Source organism: Phalacrocorax carbo, chromosome 6, assembly GCF_963921805.1.
Source record: "Phalacrocorax carbo chromosome 6, bPhaCar2.1, whole genome shotgun sequence".
In the NCBI taxonomy this organism is placed as follows: Eukaryota; Metazoa; Chordata; class Aves; order Suliformes; family Phalacrocoracidae; genus Phalacrocorax; species Phalacrocorax carbo.
In genome coordinates, this window is record NC_087518.1 from 6,587,307 (window position 1) to 6,609,831 (window position 22,525).

The following is a 22,525-nucleotide window of genomic DNA, read 5'->3' on the forward strand; positions in this document are numbered from 1 at the left end:
GGTCATTTCCAGGTAGGTACCGATAGGGAGTTTTGACAAGTAATGCTTGTTCCAAAGGTTTCTGTAAAATACTTGTAAGATAGCAAGAATTTATTTCACATTTCCTTTGTAGCCTTGTTTTCTAACAAAGCGAAGCTTATGATATTGTATTGTCCATCAGCTAGAGGGTCTCCCCAGACAATCTTGTTCGTGAGGTGACAGATGTCTGCTGTGGATAACGTTCCCACAAACCTCCTGAAAAAGTAAGTGGCCAGATAGAGAAGAGAGGTCCTAATTAGTGCTCTTACTGTGGGAAGAGAGCTGCAAAGTGAGCTCACCTGTATTATTAGACATCTGAGAATCCATGCTGGGGAAGGAGAGATGCTATCAGTCTTATATGTTATCAAGAGCTCATGGTTTGTTGGCTGGAGTAATGCAGCCTTGAGAGACAGAGCCACAGGAAACCCATCGTCCTGTGTTTTGCTCCTAGCTGACGTAGTTGTGTAGACTTAATCTACTTAAAAACCGAGAGCACCCTCCTGTAAATCATTACAGAATGTGAGTTTGTGAGCTCTGCTGCACATGTATCCCTGTCACAAGTTAGCCTTCCTCACCATGATAGATTTTAATGAGAGGTCTGCTGTTGCAGCAAATCTAGATTCAGCCAAGCTGGATTTCTTGCAATGCAGATATTCTTTGTGGAAAGATTAGGCCGGGTTTGTATTGTGCTTTGACTGGGGAGGCAGCATGCCTGACTTGCCCATGCGTGCTCTCTCCAGCTGTGTGTATGTCTGTGTGTGACTGCCTTTAACCAACCCACATCTGTGTTGTTTCAGGCCAGATGTTTCCCCGCACCATTGTCGGCAGCGCAGCGGAAGTCTGGAATCCCAAACCCACCTGCTGTCCGAGACTCCAGCTGAAAAGGCAGCCTTCACCCTCTCAAAGTCCCAGCGAAGCAGCAGCACAGAGATCCTCGATGATGGATCATCCTACACTAGCCAGTCAAGTGCAGAATATTACTGTGTGACACCTACTCCCAATCCGTATTACACTACTCAGACGCTCGACAACAGGACCAGGGGTCGAAGACGGTCAAAGAAACAAAACATTTCTGCTGCAAATTCAGGAAGTATGCCAAATCTTGCTCAGAAGGATGTCCGCAATGGTGTCTACCACAAAAGTCAGGAGAAGACTTCCTCTAGTTACTATATTTCTGGATATTCCCCCTACACCGAATCTGACGTTTATTACAACGGAGGATACGTTTATGAGAGTGATACGGAGGGACAGTACAGTGTCAATCCTTCCTATCGCTCATCGGCACATTACGGATATGACCGTTACAGGGAATTCAGGTCTTACCATGAGGATGAAGTGGACAGAGTACCGCACAACCCATATGCAACGCTAAGGCTTCCAAGGAAGCAAGTTGCTAAGACGGAGCATATAACCAAAAACATTCACAAGGCCTTAGTAGCAGAGCATCTCCGTGGTTGGTACCAGCGTGCCTCCAGCCAAAAGGAGCAGGGTCATAGCCTGCAGGCAGGCTTTGAGTCTGACAGAGGATCTCAAAGGAGTTTGGGCTTTGCTGGTCTGCAGGTGCCGTGCTCTCCTAGCAGTCGGGTGTCGTCTTTCTCTTCGGGTAATGTCTGATTTCTTCTACGCTGAGTGTTTCTCCAAGTCCCTGCTGTGCATCAAATTCTGTCCCCCTCCGCTGCTTCGATGAAGTCAGCAGAGTAGAAGCAAGGCTAGAAATCTGTCCTGAAAGGTAGATGAGGAGCTGAATAGGATCTTGTCCCATGCTTGGGAAGAGACTTGCTCGTTGACTTCTCGTCTGGGTAAAACCGCCTTTTACTCTTTGTAAGCGCAGTAGTCCAAAGGAGCACAAAGAGCCATAAGGGTTTCAAACAGGCGTGTTTACCAACTAAAAGCATTGTGCAAGACTTCATGCCGTGGAAATGCAGTTGCTGTGATGGCTTCCAAAATACACTGCAATGAGCATCACTGAAGGGGTCAGAAAGTCGTTTTAAAGAGATTCCCTCGCTCTAAAATACCACCCACACAGTGCTTTCCTCCCTACAGGCCTTGTAAATCATACTTTGTGTTTGCATTGTCCGCTTGTGTGTCCTGTGGAAACCCATAGAGATCGCTAATGTGAATTCTCTCATTTCTCTCAGCTGGTGTAGCTGGAGAAAGATCTAATTCGCTGTATTTTTTTTTTTTTTTAATTCCAGCATCTTCAGCAAACACTGCTGGGAACTGGCGAAACCCACTTGCACTGGGACTTTCAGACTACGATACGTTGTCTCATTCCTCTTATGCCAGCTGTTATGGGAATGTTTATGGCAACCTTCCTTTGCAGAGCAGGTGAGTAGAGTATATCAAGCTTTTCTGCCCTTCCTCCTGCATTTCACAGGCTGTTAAAACTTGTGAGAAGATCTAAGGGCCAGGGTGAAGAGTAATTCTGAAATTGGCTTTGTGAGAGCAAGTCTGCTCTGTGTGGAGTAGATCAGCTGTACCACCTTTACCTGTACCACTGATATTCAAGCAGTCATAGCGAAATGTGAACTCATTTGTTGCATGGCCTTTTCATCTGGCTGGTGCTGGACCATCAAAGGTCTTGCACTCCCCGGTAGCTGCGACGGTCAGAGCAGTGTTGCCGGCAGAGCACCCACTGAGCCCAATCCCTCTCACCCCCCCGTGACAGGAGGTCTCTCCTGCACCCCATCAGCAGTCCAGCAGGCCACCACCCTCTTGTGTTTCTGAAGCTGATCAGCCTGTGCTGATAAACTTTTGGAAAAACAAGGAAAGGAAACACCTCTCTCCAACCTCACGTCTGAGCGCCGGCGTTCAAAGGCGATAGCGCATCTCGCTCGGCAGAGCTTAACCCAGAACCAGGCGGGATGTGCTGCTGCTTGCAGAGCCGCCCGGCTCGTGGGGGCTCTCCCGACGTCTGCAGGGAGCCCAGGGTCTGCTCTGTCCTTGCAGAAACTCCTGCAACCCTCTCGCTGCTTCTACTTGGAGTTTTCGGTCTCTTCCCCCCGCTATCGTATGCCGGCTGTTATCAGTGAGGACAGAGATGACCTGTCTCAGGGATTGGCTCTGCCCACACAAATGCCATCACATTTAAGTACGCTTACACTAAGGGTAGCCAGCTGTAGTAAGTACCCCAAGTTTGTGTGTCCTGCTTTGTGAGTTGCAGTTTGTGCTTGCTGCCAGGCTGACTTGTGTGAAATTACTGAATTTTTAATTTTGTTTGTTTTTTAAAAAAAATTGAAGTGTGTAAGAAAAGTAATAGAAGCTTCTGCTAGATCCTTGTTTCTAAGCTAAATGGCATGGGCTTTTTTATTGCAGTGATTTAAAAGATCTACAGTAACAGTGTTGAAAAATACTGTTTCTACTAAATTCTTAATTTCCTATAATTGGGCTTTGAAAACTCCACTTATTTTGGCAGCTTTATCTAAATGAGGTTTATTAGCTATTAATTTTCCATATTCTGAATCACTTGTCTAATTGTTAATCTGTCTTATTTTTTTATTGTAACATGATTATGGCAAAGGAGGAATCAACGGGCCCTACAGTCTTGACAATTTTGAGCAGCAGAGATCCTGTTGCATACAATTTTACTAATTACAGCATGAAAACGGGGTTTGTGTTTGGATCCAAATTACGCTGGGGTGAACTCACAATAGCCAGCATTACTTCAAGCCCCATTGCGTGAGCTTGTGCAGCACTTGGGGGTCTGGGGAAGACCCTCGGCTCCTGCTGATCCCTGATGCCGTGTCTCTCTTACAGAGCATATGCAGAGACGAGCCAGCTGGGTGGCGATGATGAGGGCCAGTTGGAAGAAGACTTGCACAGCAACGAGCAGAGGTTGTTCTGGCACGAGGATTCAAAGCCTGGGACGCTCGTGTAGACTGCCTGCAGCCCCGCGTTTGTACCCTTGCGTGCCTTGCACAAGACGCTGTGACTCCGAGGCAGATCTCGGTTGGAACTTCCAAACCGAACCAGAAGAGGAAGCAGGCTGTTTTGCTGGGAAAGATTAAATTCAGCATTAAGAGGGACGGTAGCAGAATGACAAAGTCTTACCACGAATGGCGTTTCTTTCTGAATCCAGACAGCCTACACGAGCAAGGGCAAGCCATGGTTGAATCTGACTAGATGCAGCACTTGGTTGAAGTATTTATATTTAGCAAGCACTTTTTTGGAAGATTGGAAGGTGTTGAAGGCAAACCTCAGAGAAAAAAGAAATGTGAAAAGGGGACTCTTATGGAAAAACCAGGAATTCTAGGAGCACAATTCTGATGTCTGAAAGAAGAAGAAATGAAAATTTCTTCTGCCATGGCTTATGATGACCTGGAAGGACTTTCATAAGCTTATGAAGGATGGATACTGTGTGTGTGAGTGAGGCAAAGGGTGACTTAATCAGTATTGGAACACTACTTGAAGGAAGGCTGGATTTTTTTTTTTATTATGGAGGTTTGAATGAGTTTATCCATATTTGGGGTGTTGTTAAGAGTGTTTGTTAGCACCACAAGCAAGTTCTGGAAAGAAAAGAATTTGCTGACACAATATGTCATGTAAAACTACAGGCAGTTGTGGATTTTGGAAACAGAAGCAGTAAACTTTGAACTCTCTTTTCCATGATAAAGTGTAATTAATAACCTCCCATTTAATGACCGTTCCATGGTACAACTTCACTGTGCGGAGGAGTAGGCAGGTTTTCATGGTGGCTGCACAGTGACCCCCGTTCATCGGGTGACAATTACATTTTGCTCTGCCACAGCGAATCGAGGATCCGCAGTGGGGAGCTCCAGCGATCCCACGGCAAACAATTTGGTTGTAACGGCCAGTATTTTAAGGTGGATGCAAACACAAACAGCCACGTGGGTGCCTTAAAATGAGGGGCATTAGGATTGTACTGCGAGTCGTCTGAACTGCCAGGTGCGTTGCAAAGTCACTAAGTGACAGAACAACATTTTTCACGAAACCATTTGTGTAGGAAAAAATTGTGACTGCAGTCTTGATCTAAGAGGGATAAACCTACCTCACGTCATCCATCTGTAGGAACAAATTGGCATGGGTTAACTTGTGTGATTTCCAACGACTCGCTTGCATACGGTAAAATCTCTCTCGTTTCTCAGCTGTACTGTGCTTCAGGATTCCAAAAATGGTGCTCTTTTTTTCTTTTATACAAAGGATTAGTTACTCCTTGTTCATATTGTGAATAGAAAAGTTTCTGATACACATTTTTGACGTTTTTTACCAGTATTCCAGAGCATGTAATATATACAGAAGGACACACTTGTTAAGCTGGTACTTAGTCGTTTGTATTATTAGAGTCGCGATTTGGAATTAAACGAACAAAAACAAAATAAAAAATAACTTATTTCCTTGTTTTTGCATATTTGTATAGCCTTCTAGAAATGCGAAAGCTCTTTTTGCTTATTCTTTTACTACTTCTGAATTTTTTAGACCTATTATTTTGTATAGGTCAATAAACTAAAAAGTGTGCTTACCAAAACCACTTCAGCATTCCTCCTATTTCTACTTGAGTGCTTGGAAAAGTGCAGCGTGTGTTATCTCAGGGCTTTAAAGTAAGAGAGGGTAAATCCCCATGGTCTGATTTCTTTTGGCTGCAGTGGTAGGTTGGGTGCTGAGGGTCAGTGGCCTTGGCTGCTGTGTAAATCCCCCAGCCCGGGGCAGGGGAGTCGGCAACAGCCACGCTATTGCTGGGGAGAGCTTGGCCTGGGGCAGTTTGGAGCCTCCCAAAACACATCTGTAAGTCTGAATTTCTGGTGGTGCAGGGAGCGGTGGTCAGCGCCTTTGCAGGGGCCTCGCTGGGCTCATGCAGCATCCCTGTGGGAGGGTCGCTCTCCCTGGACCTGCTGCCCAGAACCAGCTCGGCAGTGGTGCACAGGCAGAGGTGGCCTTGTGTTTCTGGAAAAATACTTCTTGCTCACCTATCCTTGCACCTAAGAATTGCTGCAGGCTTTCCCGTTTGGAGTGCGGCTCTTGGAGGTTGTGTTGCTCATCTGCTGGGTTCTCTTGGGTTTGTGCCCTCTGAAACGCCCACCCTTCTGGAAGAGCAACTTGGCTTCTAGATGTACAACTGCTTCTGCACCCTGGTTACCAGTCAGTTGAGTTTATTCAGTCTCACTCTCTTCAGTTATTTGTCATTTCCTACTCTTTGTGGCATCCATAAGCTTCACAAACACCACTGAATTTTATGTCTATTTCCAGGTCGCTGGTGAAAATAGGTAATAACAAGAACTTGCAGATGTGCCCACTAAAAATACACCCACATCATCATACCTTTTCCATTTCTCCAAGTAGTTTTTGAGGTTTGGCTGTTCGCAGGTTCTTCATTCCTTGAATCCTGCTTGCTGCTGTTATAAAATATTAGTGATTTGAGCAGGAAGCTGAGTGGTGCAAAGTTCAACACCTTACCCGGAACTCGTGGTATCGGTGCAGGCTGGCAGCTACTTATCAGCACTCTCAAAGCTTTTCATTTAAAAAAGGAAACGAAGTGTGTAACAAGGTCTGTGCCCCATTTAAAGCATTGTTTGCATTCCTTTATTTTAATGCTGTAGCCGTTGAGTTTTGCATTGGCTTTTCCATTAGTGTTCAGGGTTTAGCTCAGTCTAACACATCTGTGTTGGCACAACGCTGGCACTCAGCCCGGCCTCCTGGCTTGCTTGGACAGGACCAGGAGAATTTTGGATGATGTTGGGAAGGTGGAAATTTGAGGTGGGTTTGGGTTGAGGGTGGCTTGCTGTATTTGGGGATATTGGGCATAAAACCTCTAGGGCCAGAGTTCAGAGCCTGGTTGTAGGTTCCAGTAGGGAAGAGCTAAGCTGCAGAGGTGCTGGAAATCCAGGAGCGGCAGCGTGGCAGGTGCAGCACTTGTAACCCCTCTTGGCGTTCTTCACATGCCTGGCCCCGCAGGAGTTGTCCTCTTAGAAACTTTTACGAAGGGTGGAAGTACAGAGCGAAGAAGGAGGCCAAGAAGAGGAGAGAATAAAAAGATCCAACTTCTCTTTCTCAGATGTCGCCTGGGGCAGGTAGCAAAGGGCCAGGGGTCTGCCCTTGGGTGGCACAGGGAAGGAGAGGGAGCGCACAGGGTCCCCGTGGGACCCCCTTCCCATCACCAGCAAGGGAGCTGGCGATGCTGCGCAGCTTGTGCAGCACCTGATTTTTGCCAGATGCTCCCCAGGACCCTTAACTTTGCCTTTTGCAGACCTGCAGCTTGTTTTGCACTGCGTTTTTGGAGCAATGTTTTGATGAGCGTGTACAACTGTTCACAGAGACCAGGTCTGTATAATCAGCTGAAGAGGTAATAAAGACGTACTTGTAATTATTATCATACTTGTTCACAGCTGAAATACGAATTGCCTATGCTTTTTTTTTAATTCCTACCTCATCTGTTTTCTGCTGTTTAACCACAGCCCTTCCTCGCCAGGGTTACTGAGGACATCTAGTGACCGACCAGCAGCATTGAAGAGAAGAGCCTTCCTGCCTCACGTACTCCTCTGAAATCCTTCTGCCCCTTCCACGTTGAAGAAATATTTAGAAATTCATATTTAGTATGATCCAGAACAGAGCCAAGAGGTGAACAGTGTGAAACGCTAATGTGAAACACCCGCAGGGTTCAGTTTTACAGTGTCACAAACATCCCTCTCTTTAGAAGGTAGAACATGCTGATGGTGAGTGCGGAGGGGAAGTAAAAACCCACATAAAACCATACGTAATGGAGCATTTCTGAGTGCTTTTGAGTTGGATGAAGAAGAAAAACCATTCCTTGCCAAGAATCCTTAAAAAGGCATCAGGGCACTGCTAAAATAAACCATGCCTGATGTTTTTATTGCTGCCTGCTTTTTCTCTGCTGTTTTGAACAGATGTGGGAGGACAAACTCCCATGGGAGCTGCCACAAGCCCTGCGGGAGGCTGGTGTCTGACATTCCTCTGGCCCAGGACCGGGGAGGGATGAGGCTCAGACCAGGAGCCCCCTCTCCAAGCACAGGCAAACCTTTAAAGATCACAAATCTGTAAAACTCACTCAAGTATACTTAAGTGAAACTCATTGGGCAAGGTGACTTAATACGTGATGTGACTCTTGCCAGTTTCTGCTGATTTTTCATTTATATTCTTGGACTTGTTCAGCTTAAATGTGAGCAACGTTGCAGCAATGTTTTGGACACAGCAAGGCTGCGCGGCTCCTGGGTGGGTGAGAAGCCTCTGCCGCGGCCCAGCCAGTCCTGAAGTGCTTGTAGGAAACGCTTTAAAGGCTGAAGGTTTGCTCCATCTCCTGGGCTCTGGGGATTAATGCAGGACAGCCCCTTCGGCTTAGCCTGGGGAGAAGCTCCCATCACTGCACTTCCCGGCACTTTCTGGATGAGTTAACACCTCTCCTAGGAAGATTTCTGCTTTCTACATTATTTTTCGATCTCTTTTGTGATTTCTATCATATTTAATAAATTTCTAAGGTAGAAAGCTGAGAGCTTCAGCTATAGCAGGGCCTCATGCAAATATTGAAATCTATCAAGTTAAAAGAAACAGAAGCAAACTTTTAACTGTGTTTATTTTATTTAATGGTTATTAATTTAAGTCCAATTATGTGTTTTCTGTGGATTTTCTTTTTCCCTAGAGATCTTGTGGCAGGGGAAAAACTCTGTGTCCTTAGGACTGTTTTATCTTGTTGGTAACAGAAACTTCCTGGAGTGGTTTTCAGCTTACTTCGCTCACTTTTTGCAGCTGTTTGAGTTAAACATGGTGAGAAAAAAAAAAAAATATTATTTTGCAAAAGTGTGAAGACATAAACAGTTCTGCGTGCTTTTTCTCATTGTGCTATGCTGGGTGTCATGTCTCCCCCGCCGCATCCCCTGCTCTTGCCCTTGTTCTTCACGTGCTGAAGGCACCAGGCTGCTGGCACTGGCTGTGCAGGGACCCCCGCGTCTTTCCTCGCGTCGGCTGGGGATAATCCGCTTTCCAGTCAAGTGAAGCAGTGAGCACGGTACTTGTGCAGAGCAGGGGAAGGGGACCTACAGTTCTAATCTGGGGGCAGCCCATGTTTTCTCACATAATGCAGCCTTCATTAGAATCAATTAACATTTGGATTTATGTAATTTGGGTAATTCTGCATATATGGATGTTTGCCGTTTCACCAAGCAGTGAGAAAACGGACCTTCATCGTGGCATAGATAATATTGCCAGTGGAAGGGATGAGGTTGTGCGTGGCATCTGTTCATGTTTTTGGGTGTAATCTTTTTATGATGGATTTTGTCATGGCTGGTATTTCCAGAAATGGTCCTTGCCTGCTCCTTGCCCATGCTTGGTACTTTGGAGACTGGCATCTCTCTAAACTTGACCCCAGCATTGGGACGTCAAGGTCCCCCCCTAGGCCTGGGCAGAGGAAGAAGAGGCAATTGTGGATTGCTGTCTTGCCATCCACTCTCTTTCCCTTCTGTTTAACTCTCTCCTCCACCTGCCCTGTCCTGTTACAAGTTGGCTGAGCACCCCTGAGTGCCCAGGACAGTGTGTCCACAATGCCTGACTGAGTTTTCTGAAGACGACGCTTTCTCCCGTTCCCAGCATTGCTGTGATGCCCATGCTACCAGCAGGTAAGGGTGGTGGCACCCCGTCTGATGCACAATACCCTGCCTTTTCTGGCAGGACCTTCCCTATCCCCTCCTAGCTGTTAGACACAGATTCAGGACCACATGGATCATCTCCCAGGGCAGGATTTATCATCAAAGACAATTACCCCATGCCATGGCACAGCAAGTCAAGCCTAATGTGATGTTTCCTCCTTGGAAGGAGGGACGGTGCAAGTTGTGATCGGTGCCGGTAGCCCAGGAGGACACAGGACACAGATGTCAAGCCCTTCATGAAAGAGAAGCGAGACCCCTAACCAAGAAGAAGCTCCTTGTCATCCACCCAAGTTTGTTATCCATGTCTGTCCCTCATGAAGGGAATCATCACAAATTCTTCAGAAGTCCTTGACTGCAGAGGGATGTGCTCCGCCTCTCAGGGCATCTCCTGCTTGTCTCAAGTGCAGCAGGCATATGAGTCTCGATTTATATTTAATCGTTAGAGTGCTATTGAAGAGCTGCAGATGGAGAAAGGTTTGTGGCCAGCCGGGGCTCGGCTGGAGTAACTCTAGAAGAAACCCTTCCACCTGTTCACAGGCTGAGGTTAGGGAAGGACGTGCCCCGCACGTACATAATGAAATCGCCACGTGGCCTTGCCGGCTTCGTTGCCTGCAGGCACAGTTTAGTGGCAGGCAGATACGGGGTATGGGGCTGTGATAGGTTTGAATGCTACAGAAGAAAGATACCTCCTATGTTTAATGTGAAGGGTGACATTTATTCCTAGAATGACTCTGTTTCTTACCATATCTGATCTGCCTTGTGTTGAATTCAGTGTTTCCTATAAATATGGAGGCGATTGCTCGTTCAAAAGGTTATGATGGCAGCTGTTGCTCCTCCAAGAGTCCTTTGTGTCATGTTATAACAGTTCTGATTTAATAGTACTGCCATGCACCGTTTGGAGAGAAACAATAAATTTAGCTGCAAAAGGGAAAGTCTATTTTAAATTTAAAATTTGAAAGTATTTTAAATTTTAAAGTTTAATTCTAGTTACTGGTTTTAGTGTGAGGCTTTTGTCGCTCCTGAGGCTCTGCCACGCAAACCCAGAACATAGATACATTGTAAGAATAAAGGTAGAGTTAATAGTAAATAACTGCTAAATTGGATATGCTGCCACAGATAGGTTCTTATGCAGACTGCGTGGAGAAGGAATGTCTCCTCTGAGGGTCTGAGCTTGTACTTCTGATGCAAAGTATTGAATCTCCAAGCCTGAGCCTGGGCCTGCCTTGCACACAGATTTAGAATAAGCAGCTCTCGGTTAATAGTAAACGTTTGGGTAAACGCCTGTGCGACGCCCACAGGTTGTGCGCGATTCAGCGCTGTGCCTGCCTGCTCTGCCCTGTGCTCCGGGCAAGCTGTGGCCGACACGCAGGAGCCAGCGCTGCCCCGGGGCAGCGGTGGGTCTCTGTCCATGGGTGCCCCCTGCCACGGGGCGTTGGTGTCCCCCTTTGATGGCCATAACCAGCCTCAGCTCTATCCCAAACCAGGTGAAGCCACATGGGGCAGCTCAGGGCACCTTTTTGTATTGCCCATTGGTGAAAAGTCCCAGGCAGGGCCTTAGCTCAGTCCCTGAAGTCATGGTCAGACATTCAACATCCCTTCATGAATCACCTGTTCCCTATAAAATAAGAAAATTGCTCACGGTCTCTTACAGACCTGTTTTCATTCACCACAGGCTGGTTTTCATTTGTTTGGCAGCTGTTAATGCTGTGCTTTGGGAACATGAGGCAACGAACCACCACCCAGGGATGAAAATGTTCAGGTATTTGGAAGTGCTTTACCAAGGTCACGTAAATAACGCAAGCTTGGAAAGTAAAACACCAGGTTAGCAGGGATGTAACTAGTGCTGAGTGCTTCAGTGTTTTGCCTGTGATCGTGCTGTAAATGATAACTGGGAGTAGAAGCTCCCTCCTGTAGCCACAGACCTGCTTCTTTGTAAACGAGCACGGTGCAAAGAGGCATCGTGTGTCCCCTGGCTGTGCTGGGGGTGCTGCTCAAGCATTAAAACATGGTCAGCAAAAAAAAGAGAGCATATACATATTGGCAGGGGGGGTGGTGGGTGAGGCGTAGCATTGTTCATTGGCAAGCGAGCACAGAAACTCGGGCTTTAAGGGTGAAATTTGGAACGTGTCTTGGCTCTGAACAGGGCAAAGGTTTGCCCTGGGTCAGCCCAGACCCTCAGGACCAGCTCAGTTGCGCTCAGTGTCATCCCCAGCCCCCGCCCCCAGCAAAATGTCACTGTCAATGTTCATATGTGGAGCTGTCTCCTGCCCCAGAATCATGGGGTTTTGGATCATCTTTTATAAATGGTTTAGAACTGTTGAAATGGTTTAGAAATCCATCAGCTAATTATTTAACCCTTCTTGATGCAAACCAAGACGTACACATCTGACTTGCCTGTGCTTTTCCCTGTGGGATTGCTTTGGGACATGCCAGTGTGTGGGGTCAGTACCCTTCCCCAGGCTGAAATTTTCCCTCCTTAATATCTGACATGACCAAAGTCCCCTCCATGCTCCCCCTTTCTCCCTATATATTTTAACATTTCCTTTTCCCTGTAATAAGGCATATGGATGATGACAGAGGTGGTTTCCTACTGTGTAGGGAGGACCCAGTGTAGCTGCTCTCAGACTTTTCTGAAAATGGAAACTTAAAAAAAATCACTATGTTCTTTTTTGGGACCAAATTAGAGGCATCCAGGTCCCACTGAAACAGGAGACGCAGCTCCACTTACTCCTTTTGGAGCCGAAGGAAACCACCAGACGTCAACACAGTGAGACACGGTGATTCGGTGACCTCTGGGGCAGGGGCGAGGGTCTCGCGCCCCCGTCCCCACTGCTCCATCCTGTCCCCATGCCAGCCACCACCCGCCTGCCACTTTGCATGGGGGCTTGACAGCTCCCTGTCGAGCGACTTGAGCGAATACTTTGAAAGTCAGATGTCCTTACTCTATTTAAGCAACAAACTTAATCTGATATATTTATATCTGTAAGAGTTTAGAGGTGTGGTGGGTGGTTTTTTTCCACCCAAGATGATCCCTGCTGTTCTTCCCACAGGGTGTCTCTCTACGATTGCTCTCGTTACTTAGTGGTTGTTATTGTTAAGATCCCATCATCTGACCCTTTATAATCCCCATATTGCGTTACACTGCATTGCTGGACATGCTTGGTGTATGCTACTGTTTGTCAATTTTAGACTGTGCCCCATCAAGGCTACGAGTTTCTTAAAAGCGATGCAAGGTTATGTTACACAGGCACATTCTCCGACTTGTTCCAGTTAATGCCTTGGCACTTGGAAATGCCATGGATTGCTGATAGAGGGAAATAAATGTGTGGGTTTTATAAGCAAAAATAATGAAAGCCAACTTTATGGAAATTGCTCAAGCATTTGGCATTAGCGTGTGTCCCATCAATTACCTTAAAAATAGAACGCATTTTAGGCACTTGAGGCATGGTGCGATGGCCTGCCTCGGGTCAAATGGTGACAGAGGGGTCAGCCCCTCTTGATATTTGAGTTAAAAGCTTGTCAACCCTTTTGCTTTCAAGAGAGGTAGGTTGGAAATTTTGAAGAAAATGCACAAATGAGAAAAATCAATGAAGTGAAACAATCCTGCATGAGGGCCGGCTGGGTTTCATGTAAGAGTTATCCATACGCAAGCACCTGCCTTAGAAACACTAAGTAATGAGTATGAATTGTTCATTATTAAGGGCAGACCTTTTCTTCTATCAGTTTGCTCCTAAAATGCTTTCAACACTTGTTAGGTACCTACTTAGTATGAATTTTGAGCTGCTACCCATAGGGATTGCTTTGCGATCGCTGCAAGTACCTCTTGTCTTCTGCTTATGCTTTGAGCGTGGCTGCTGGCACAGCTCTCTGCTGTTTGGTAACAGAGCACCTCGTGCAGCAGCTTATTAGTCCGGGGATTCCTGAGCAAGTGTCAAATTGGCGTGAAAATAGCAAGTGCTACCGATGGAAGTAGCTTTCCTGTCTTAATGAAGGTTGAGGAATGAGTGATTATTTTGGAAAGCTCCGAGGGGAATACCTGCAAATGTAATTGGGAAGAAGATGGGAGTTTTGCCTTGGAAAAGACTTCTAGATTTAGCTGTGAGTGTGTCCCCAGCCTGGAGGGTGTTGTTTGTTGCCTTAACGTGCTGTTTCCAGCACACCAAAACACTAAGCAATGTGTTAGAGAGAGAAGTGAATCCTGAACTTGAGGTAATTTATGGAGGACGCCTAAAGTAGGCAAAATGTGATACCCACCTTGGAAATCTGTGGGATTAGCACCCGTGTCACCAGGAGAGGTGTCACCAGGCAGCCCTTTGCCCCTTACGGAGAAGGTGTTGCTCCCAGAAGTATAGTGTTCCCTAATGATTGTATCGACAAGTGATATATTCCTGCTTAGAAGAAAACTTGCTTTCCAAATACCTAATACTTTTCTTAGTATCCCTGTTTTCCTTCTCATGAGGACTTCATAGGTTTGACCCTTCTTAACTTAGCAGATCTGACAAGACCATGGCCCAAGGTGGCCTGGCTGAAAATCATGGAAATACAAGAAGGTGGCTAGGGGCTTTATTTACAGTCAAGAAATTAGCAAGCGATAAGTAACCACTGAATAGACAGCTTCTGTGACCCAAACAGCATCGTTTGGGAGAATTACATACCAGCTACCAAAGAGCACTGATTTATTTGATAACATCGGGAAACCATTTATGGATTCTATTAGGGACAGCAATTGCTGGGGGTTAAAACTGCTAGACCAGATAGATTGATGTGTGGGTCTGCTGTTGTGCTTGCAACTGCATAATATAAAATAAGGATGTCCCCTGAAATACCAAAGGGGCAAATGGAGCCGTTACGTTCTTGGCTTGGGTTTTTGTTATTTTTTCCTTTACCACTTATTCCATTCTTAGATTTTTGCCATCTTCCCTGCCACGTAACAGCATTAATTAAATGAGGACTTTCAGATAACGGTTTTTTAATAGAGGTTAACAGGGCTTTGAACACCACGTTTCTTGTTACAAAACACAGCAAAGACAGACCATCGTCATGCAGAGACTATTTTGCTGCTGGTACACTCCGGCAGAGCGTGGCTGAGACTGTAACAAGAAATATGGCTTAAAAATTGGTGGGGCTTGGTTTCACAGCCTCTTGTCTGAGGTTATTTTCCTATGGAAGAGGCATTCACAGTTGCAAGGTGAGGATTTGATTCGATATCCCCTGCAAAGAATATTTGAAATTATGAGAAGAAATTTTTTCCTAATCCAATGAACAGTCCAAACTGTGATGCACAGAAACTGCACTGTAGTGGAAAAATTACCTGCCCATGCTACTCTGCTTTTACAAAGCCGCCATGAGCACAGTGGTGTTGGAGATACAGATTTCTGGTTTGCCATGTAAATTTATTTATTATTTTATTATAATTTATTGTTTTATTTGCGTATAAAATATTCTGAACAAAGAAGGAGGTACTTCTTAGCTAGAATGGACACTTAAAAAAAAAGATTTCAGGTAATCTTTATCTACATCAGTTCTACAAATAATAGCAAAGTAGATCTTTGTAGTTGCTTATTAATTATGTAAAAAAAAAAATGGTAAAAAGTAAGAAAAGAATGAATCTGAGATGAACTGTCAGTCAAGATCTGTTGACAGTGCAAATAATGTCCATGATAGAGACAGGCCAGTGAAGAAACAGGACATTGGCATTGCCCCTGGACAGACTGGATGGGAGTGGGGCAGAGATGCGCCGTGGGAAACGCTCCCTGTGGGACCACTCACACTGGTTCAAAGGGCTGATGCCCGTTCCCCCACGGACCCCTGTCTCCAAGCACAACGCATGTGTTGCACCGACTGTTCACCTGCCTTTTTCCATCTTGGATGATTTTACCTTAACCAGGATCTGGCCTCTGGGAGAGCCCATCGACTGCACGATGGCCGCGCTCACACCAAAACCACCTGCAGTACTCACTCAGGGTTCAGACCTGGCTAAAGGCAGTGAAGAGCCTGCAGTCCCCGGGCCTATAGAGATATCTGAGACATTATGGACACAGAGACCTTGTCCCGATTCTTCCCACGGTGCAGAATTTCACCCGCACACCTCGCAGGTACCATAAAGGTCACGCCGCCCACCTACGGTGATTCAAGCATGGGTGAAGCACTGAAAGGCGTAGTGCCCCAGGAATCCTCTAGAAAATGGCCGCCTCCTGCCTTACTCAATGGGGGATGCACCAGCTGCACTGAAATGTTAGAAGGGTTTGCACAGCTGACAGGTTGCTGAAAATGGAGCGTGGCGGCATCGCCATAAATTCTCTTTATCCAGCCAAGTGCAGCTTAATATAGACTTAGCTGCACGGTCTGTCTCCCGCACTGAGACCGAGAGCTGCCACAGCTCATGACCAAAACATGAAGTTGTCGATTTAACCAAATGAACTACTGCTAGTGAGGGGAAAAAGAAATCCTTTAAAATTTATCCTTATCTTTAGGTTTAAAAAGTATTAGAGGAAGGAGAGAAGAAAGAAATGTCTGAACTCAGACAAAACTCTGATGACGAAGTGTGTCCTGAGGACATCGATGAAGATGAAATCCTGGCAAACCTGTCCCCTGAGGAGCTAAAGGAGCTGCAGTGTGAGATGGAGGTCATGGCCCCAGACCCTGAAGTCCCAACTGGGATGATACAGAGGGATCAGACGGAGAAACCCCCCACAGGGAGCTTCGACCACAGGTCCCTGGTTGACTACCTGTACTGGCAGAAGGCATCCAGACGCATGCTTGAGGACGAGAGAGTTCCCGTCACCCTCTTGCCCTCTGAGGTAACAAGCAAAAAAATCACAAATATTTATCATTCATCTGCTGTGGGATCTGTTTTATAGCTCTAACACCTTAACCTGCCTTTGCTTCCGTCCCTTATGTAAGGTACGGTACAACCAAATCTAAATTCATCCTAAAAGCCTCAGCAGTGTCAGGATCCAGCTTGGACTGACGTCAGGGTTAGTAATTTTTTAATTGCTTTTCCTAAATATTTAGTTAAGCTTTTTTATATAAGAAAAGCCTAATTCTGTTTCAGAAAAGCGAATCATGGAGAAATTGTCATAAAATCAGTTTGGAGGACGTAACTCAAATTTTTTTGTCTTTGCATACGGAACAACACCATATTGCTTTTCCTTAGAAGACTACATTAATTGTATGTATTAAGCTAATTAATTGACAGAATTTAATGTCAAACCGGACAAAAACAAAAAACACTGCGTTTTAACAACGTGAAACATTCACTAATGCCAAGCATGCAAACTCCATGAACTAGTCCAATCCTTTTCAATATAGTACTTAAATTTATTTCAGTCATAGGGGTAGTAGAATAAATTTACGGTCATACTTAGATATTTTTCAGGATGAGGGCCACACTTAAAAATAGGCTAACAGAGTGGAAACTTGTCCAGATGAAACATTTCCATAACTGAACCCATGTGAATTTGAGGTAACCGATTTAAATTTTTTTTTTTTTAAACAGTAACGTTTTCACTAAAACACAACAGCACAGCACAGCGTGGACTTCCCAGGGCAGGTTTCATGGGCTACCTCTGGAAAGGGGGAAATCTGTGGGTTTTTTCCCTCCTGCAACAGTCTTACCCTCAAAGAAACCATCTTTTTAACTTTTCTGAGGTTAAATCTGGAATATGAGCGCAGAGCTGTCTGCTGCATTCACAACTCCTCAGGCAATCCTTGTACTAAACCCATCCACTACCACAGCAAACAGGAACCACATCTCCAACAGCAGACGTGGCTTTGTGACCATTTTGTCTGACTTTTGGTGAAGCACAAGCCATGACATTGCCCTGCCTGAACTAGTCCAAATCTTTTAGGAAAATATCTTGATCTTTATTAGAGCTTTATTAGCATTTCTCAGTGATGGAGGATCCACTGCAAAAAGATGCTTGAAAAAAAATCTCAGCTAGGAGGGCCTCTGGAGACGGTGGAAGTTTGCAACTAATTTAACTTTGATGCTAGAAGCCCCACTGCCTTGCAACATCTGTGTGCAGAGTCCAGTTTCCTATCTCTGGACTCAAAATAAAACTGAGCTAATATTTTGCTTCCTCTTCACTGACATGCTTCCTTAGCTGTGATGCTCTGGCAGGTACCAGAGCAGGAGACCTTGTTCGCTCATGTGCGGGGTGACCCCACTGTTAGGATGTGCTCTCTTCACTCCTCCTCGGGCTGAGCAAAGTGTCAGTGGTTAACTCTAATTTCCAGTTGTTTGTGGCATAAAAATAAATTTTCCCTCTTGTCAAGGAAATGATAAAAATTACACAAAATCCAGAAATAGACTTTGGATCAGAGACTGTTAACCCCCAGAAGGGTTCAAGGACCATCTTAACATAGCATTAAATATGTACAGGATTTAATTGTCAGGGTTTAATTTAATAGGCAAAGGTGAGAAACTGGTTTGCAGCCACCTTAAGAGTGATCATACCTGTGCTGCCAAGCAAGCCAGCACAGCCCTGACTTACAGGCAACGACACTTCTAAGGATTATTCTATAATGTATGGGCGTAGAGGTATCTAAATCCAGATGCTACATGTTTCTTTGAGCAGAAAGTTAATGTAACAAAGCCACGTTCAATCGTTTCAGCTGTGAGGTTTTGTCTTCCTCAGAGAAGCGCTGCGGAGGAGACAGAAGGAAAGGCCGGCAGCAGCGGCGAGGCGGCCGGCGGGAGGGTGCCAGGCGCAGAGGGAAAAGAGAGACATTACAAAAATGAGCACTTGCCCAACGCAGGAACACAATCTGGGGAGACAAACAAAGGTGGAAGTGATAAAGGGAGGGAGGAGGAGGAGGAGGAAGAAGAAACAGAGGAGGAAGAGGAAGATGATGAAGAGGAGGAGGAGGAGGAAGATGAGACTGAGTTGGAAACAAAGGAGACGTACAGCAATGAGAACCATCACAGTGATCAGATAAGTAAGAAACCAGGTACAGAATCAGAAGTCACAGAAAAGCCAGATGAAAATGAAAAGAAAGTATCAAAATTAAACATCCCCAAAAAGTTAGCACTGGATACCAGTTTCATGAAGCTAAGCGCCAGGCCTTCAGGAAATCAAACCAATTTAGAAGACAGTTTGGAGAAAGTCCGAAAAAACAACCCAGACATGAAAGAGCTCAACCTGAACAACATAGAAAACATCCCCAAAGAAATGCTGATAGACTTTGTCAATGCCATGAAAAAGAATAAGAACATTAAAACGTTCAGCTTGGCCAACGTGGGGGCTGATGACAACGTGGCGTTCGCGCTGGCTAACATGCTGCGGGAGAACAGGAGCATCACCACGTTGAACATCGATTCCAATTTCATCTCTGGCAAAGGGATCGTTGCTATCATGAGGTGCCTGCAGTACAACGAGACGCTGACGGAGCTCCGCTTTCACAACCAGCGGAGCATGCTGGGCCACCAGGCAGAAATGGAGATCGCCAGGCTGCTGAAAGCCAATGCCACCCTCCTTAAAATGGGGTACCACTTTGAACTGCCGGGGCCCAGGATGGTGGTGACCAACCTGCTCAGCAGAAACCTGGACAAGCAGAGGCAAAAAAGGCAAGAGGAGCAGAGGCAGCAGCAAATGAAAGAGCAGAGGGAGTTGATAGCAATGCTGGAAAACGGACTTGGGTTGCCTCCCGGGATGTGGGAAATGCTGGGGGGACCGCTGCCCCAGCCGAGGATGCATGAACCCCCACCGGCCCCAAAACCACCCGTCCCCACAGCTGTGTCTCTGAGCACAAGGCAGGAGAGCGCGAGGCAGCCGGCCCCTGAGCCGCCGCACAGAGAGAAACCCGTCAGCTTCAGAGTGGTCAAGCTGAAGAAGATTCAGCGCAAACCTGCTGTGCCAGAGTACGTGGAACCCGCTGAGAAAACCAACCTCAAAGATGTCATCAAAACTCTTAAACCAGTTCCCAGAAGAAGGCCACCTCCCCTTGTCGAAATAACCCCACGAGATCAGCTACTAAACGACATTCGTCAGAGTAATGTTGCTTATCTTAAACCGGTAAGTGCTTAGTGGTGGCTGCGAGGGGAGGGCATCACATTCACCCAGCACGCTCTGGAGCTGTCGTTTGAAACATCGGCCATTTGGTGAGGTTTGCAAATGCACCCGCTCGCGCTGTGTTGTCATTTTTGCATCAGGCTGCCGTTCCTGGGATGCAGGTGGTTGTTTCCCCTGGCAGCACTCGGGTACGGCTTGCACAGAGAAATGCCAGCAAGCCCCGAGGCTGCAGCCTCGCACATCCCTGTCTGCAGCCGTACAGGTGAAGGAAAGGAAATTCGCTCGGGAGGTAAACAAACCCACAGAACCTCAATGTTAGCATACTAGTAATAGTGTATTAGTTATCCTAGGCAAATGCTATTATGTTTGCTTCAGGAGAGCAACAGTTATTATTTTTCACATTAGTCTGTCCTTGGTCCCCCATAAAACCCATGTTTCTTGTTCCAGCAGCCCAGTTTTTCTTTAGCTCTCACTTCATACAAGAAAGCACCATCATTTGGTCCATTTGATAAAGGGTCAGCTGAAACGCTGGCAGCAAAATAACTTGCCCAAGGTCACATAAGAAACTGCACAGAGGCAGGAATTGGGTTTCCAGTAATGCACTGGCCATGCTCCCCTGCCTCCGCCTGCCCCTGTGGCGGGTGCCCAGGCCCCCAGGCTGGCTGGGGTGAGTAACTGCACCCCTTCAGCACTGCCACAAACTCTCCAGCCAAGGCTGCAGGAAGCAAGAAGGGGCTGCGGTACAGTTGTGGTCCAGGACTGCCTTTGGTTGGCCTGGTTTAAATGAAATTAAAAGCTTTAGTGTGAGGGAGAAGTCCCAAACTGTGATAATGGCCTCTTAGTGATGCTCTTACTTGGGTACCAAATTCATGGGCCGCTTCTCAAAATGCTGGCCACCAGACTTAACCTTTTGCTTTCCTGAAATGTTATATTTCTTTGCATTGTACCATTAGTCAAGAAATACTAAAAGCTGACTGGTCTATTTGTAGCTAGTGATGTTGCTGCATCTGGTTGTGTTGATAAGGCTAGAGGAAGAGGACAGAAAATCCTTTGCAATTAAAAATGGTCAAGTAGTATTTTGTAATGAATATTTTGTTTAATATTGACATTTTTATATGGTGGACCACATCTTGCTTTCATTTATATCTACACATAAATATTCCCTCAGTATTTTCCCTCAGTAATTCCAGAAAATAGTTTGTCCTGAAATTTTGGCAGGGGCAGGTCCTGCAGTGACCCTGGCCCAGGTTTAACATGAACGTTCTGCCCCCAAACCAAGTTTTGGGGCTGAGGTTTCTGCTGGCCAGGCCAACTTGGCTGCAGCCAGGGCTTCTCAGGGCATTTCTGGCCTTCCTAGGCCAGTCTAGGTTTTGCATTTCGATGCCATGACTGAGATGACAAGTCCTGCTCTTGTAAAGGTCATGACTTATCAGGACATGCCAAGATGGTGCTTGTGATGGCAGGTTGGTCCGTCAGTGCCGCGGGATCTGCTGCCTCCCCTCCTCTCAGGAAGATGGAGGAGGATGGTACCGGTGCTCTGCCAGGCACAGCCCTCACTTTGCACAGCAATGATTAAGAAATCCAGGTACCAGGAAGCAAGAGGGATCCCCAGCCATTCCCCCGCAAATCCTCGCCATTTATAAATGAGGGCGTGGGGTTTGGGGTGGAGGCAGCAATTCATGGTCCATCCTTAATGGGCCAGGTAACAATTGCTATCACAGCCCACAGAAAGGTGAGACAATGGACACGTGTTTGGGTTTTGGGGTGTGTTTGGTTCTCTCTGTCATTGGGCCAAAGGGCTTGGGTTTGGGGCATTAGGGTTTTATTCTCACCTGCCTGTGTGATCTTGGTAGCTCCTTATTTGCATCAAAATCCTCAGCTTCATCTCTAAAAATGTTTTCTACTGCTTGAGCCAAGCTGTGTGTTTGTCTGCTCCATGGTGGGACACATTCCTTTCCAATTGATTTCCTGGGCATTAAGAATCACAAACAGCAAGTCGGACTTACAAACAAAATTCCCAACCGGGTCTCCTTAGAGCACCCAGCTGTTGTATTTTTGATCTTTTTACAGTTTCTGAAGGGTTATATTAAACTAAGGTTTGAGAAAGAAGATCAAGAAATTTCCTCCTCCTAATGCATACTGTCCTTGTCCAGGTGCCATTGCCAAAGCAGCTGGAGTGAGAGACCAGACTGACCCAAAGAAAACAACTTGGAATAAAGACTATTCAAGTTTTGCTTACAACTGTTTCAGCAGATGTTTTCTGCAGAACCCAGGTGGTATATATGACTCGTTGGGAACAAAGCTTGCGATACACACTTTTCTGAGTGCGGTGAAAATGGCTGGCATGGGAAAAGTCAGTGCTAAGCGTTTCCATCAGGTATCAAACAGTCCCAGTGCCATCTGTCTGCCAAGCGGATTTGAGGCTCCAGTTTGTTGTGGGAGTATTTTCTCAGAGGCATCAATAACCTTGTCTTTCTAGTTTGTCAGCAAACTATTTTGCTTCCACGTTGTCCTTCTGCTGCCAGATTCTGCAGGAACATGCTGTGCTTTATCTTCTCTTTTCACACACAAGCTCCTTTATTATTCTCTTGTCCATGAGAAATGTATTTGGTTTCCATGTATACAGTTTCATTTTTTAGGCTAAGGAAACAGAAATGAAATAAAGCTCTCTCCGTAAGACGTGTGCAGCACTTCCATGGCTAACGAGCCGCTTGCAGAACGACTGCTCTGGTACATCAAATACCTTGGCTTGATGCTTTCAAGCTGAACATACTTTAGTTGGTCTTGTGCTTGATCAGCATGTAAAAGATGATGCCATACTCTGTTTTGAGAGCTGTAATCTTCATGGCCCACGATTCACCTCTGTCCAGGATGTAATCCCTA

General features: G+C 46.0%; 2 protein-coding genes across 8 annotated transcripts in view; both read left to right on the forward strand.

Annotated features, from left to right (window-relative positions):
- FRMD4B (FERM domain containing 4B) overlaps nt 1-5,376 on the forward strand; it is a 136,959-nt gene extending 131,583 nt beyond the window's left edge. For 5 of the 7 annotated variants that reach the window (XM_064453491.1, XM_064453484.1, XM_064453487.1 and 2 more), the window contains 4 exons: nt 816-1,621; nt 2,214-2,346; nt 2,968-3,139; nt 3,775-3,884. In XM_064453491.1, coding sequence (XP_064309561.1) covers nt 816-1,621; nt 2,214-2,346; nt 2,968-3,109 — 1,081 coding nt within the window. In that variant the 3' untranslated portion in view covers nt 3,110-3,139; nt 3,775-3,884. Of the gene's footprint in view, nt 1-815; nt 1,622-2,213; nt 2,347-2,967; nt 3,140-3,774 lie in introns of all 7 variants that reach the window. The other 2 variants (XM_064453485.1, XM_064453486.1) reach the window with 2 other exon arrangements.
- A 10,622-nt stretch (nt 5,377-15,998) lies between these two features.
- LMOD3 (leiomodin 3) lies at nt 15,999-22,311 on the forward strand. The gene is made up of 3 exons (XM_009503115.2): nt 15,999-16,429; nt 18,269-19,645; nt 21,796-22,311. The coding sequence occupies exons 1-3, from the start codon at nt 16,139-16,141 to the stop codon at nt 21,820-21,822; spliced, it is 1,695 nt and encodes a 564-aa protein (XP_009501410.2). The 5' UTR covers nt 15,999-16,138; the 3' UTR covers nt 21,823-22,311.
- Nucleotides 22,312-22,525: the final 214 nt, after the last annotated feature.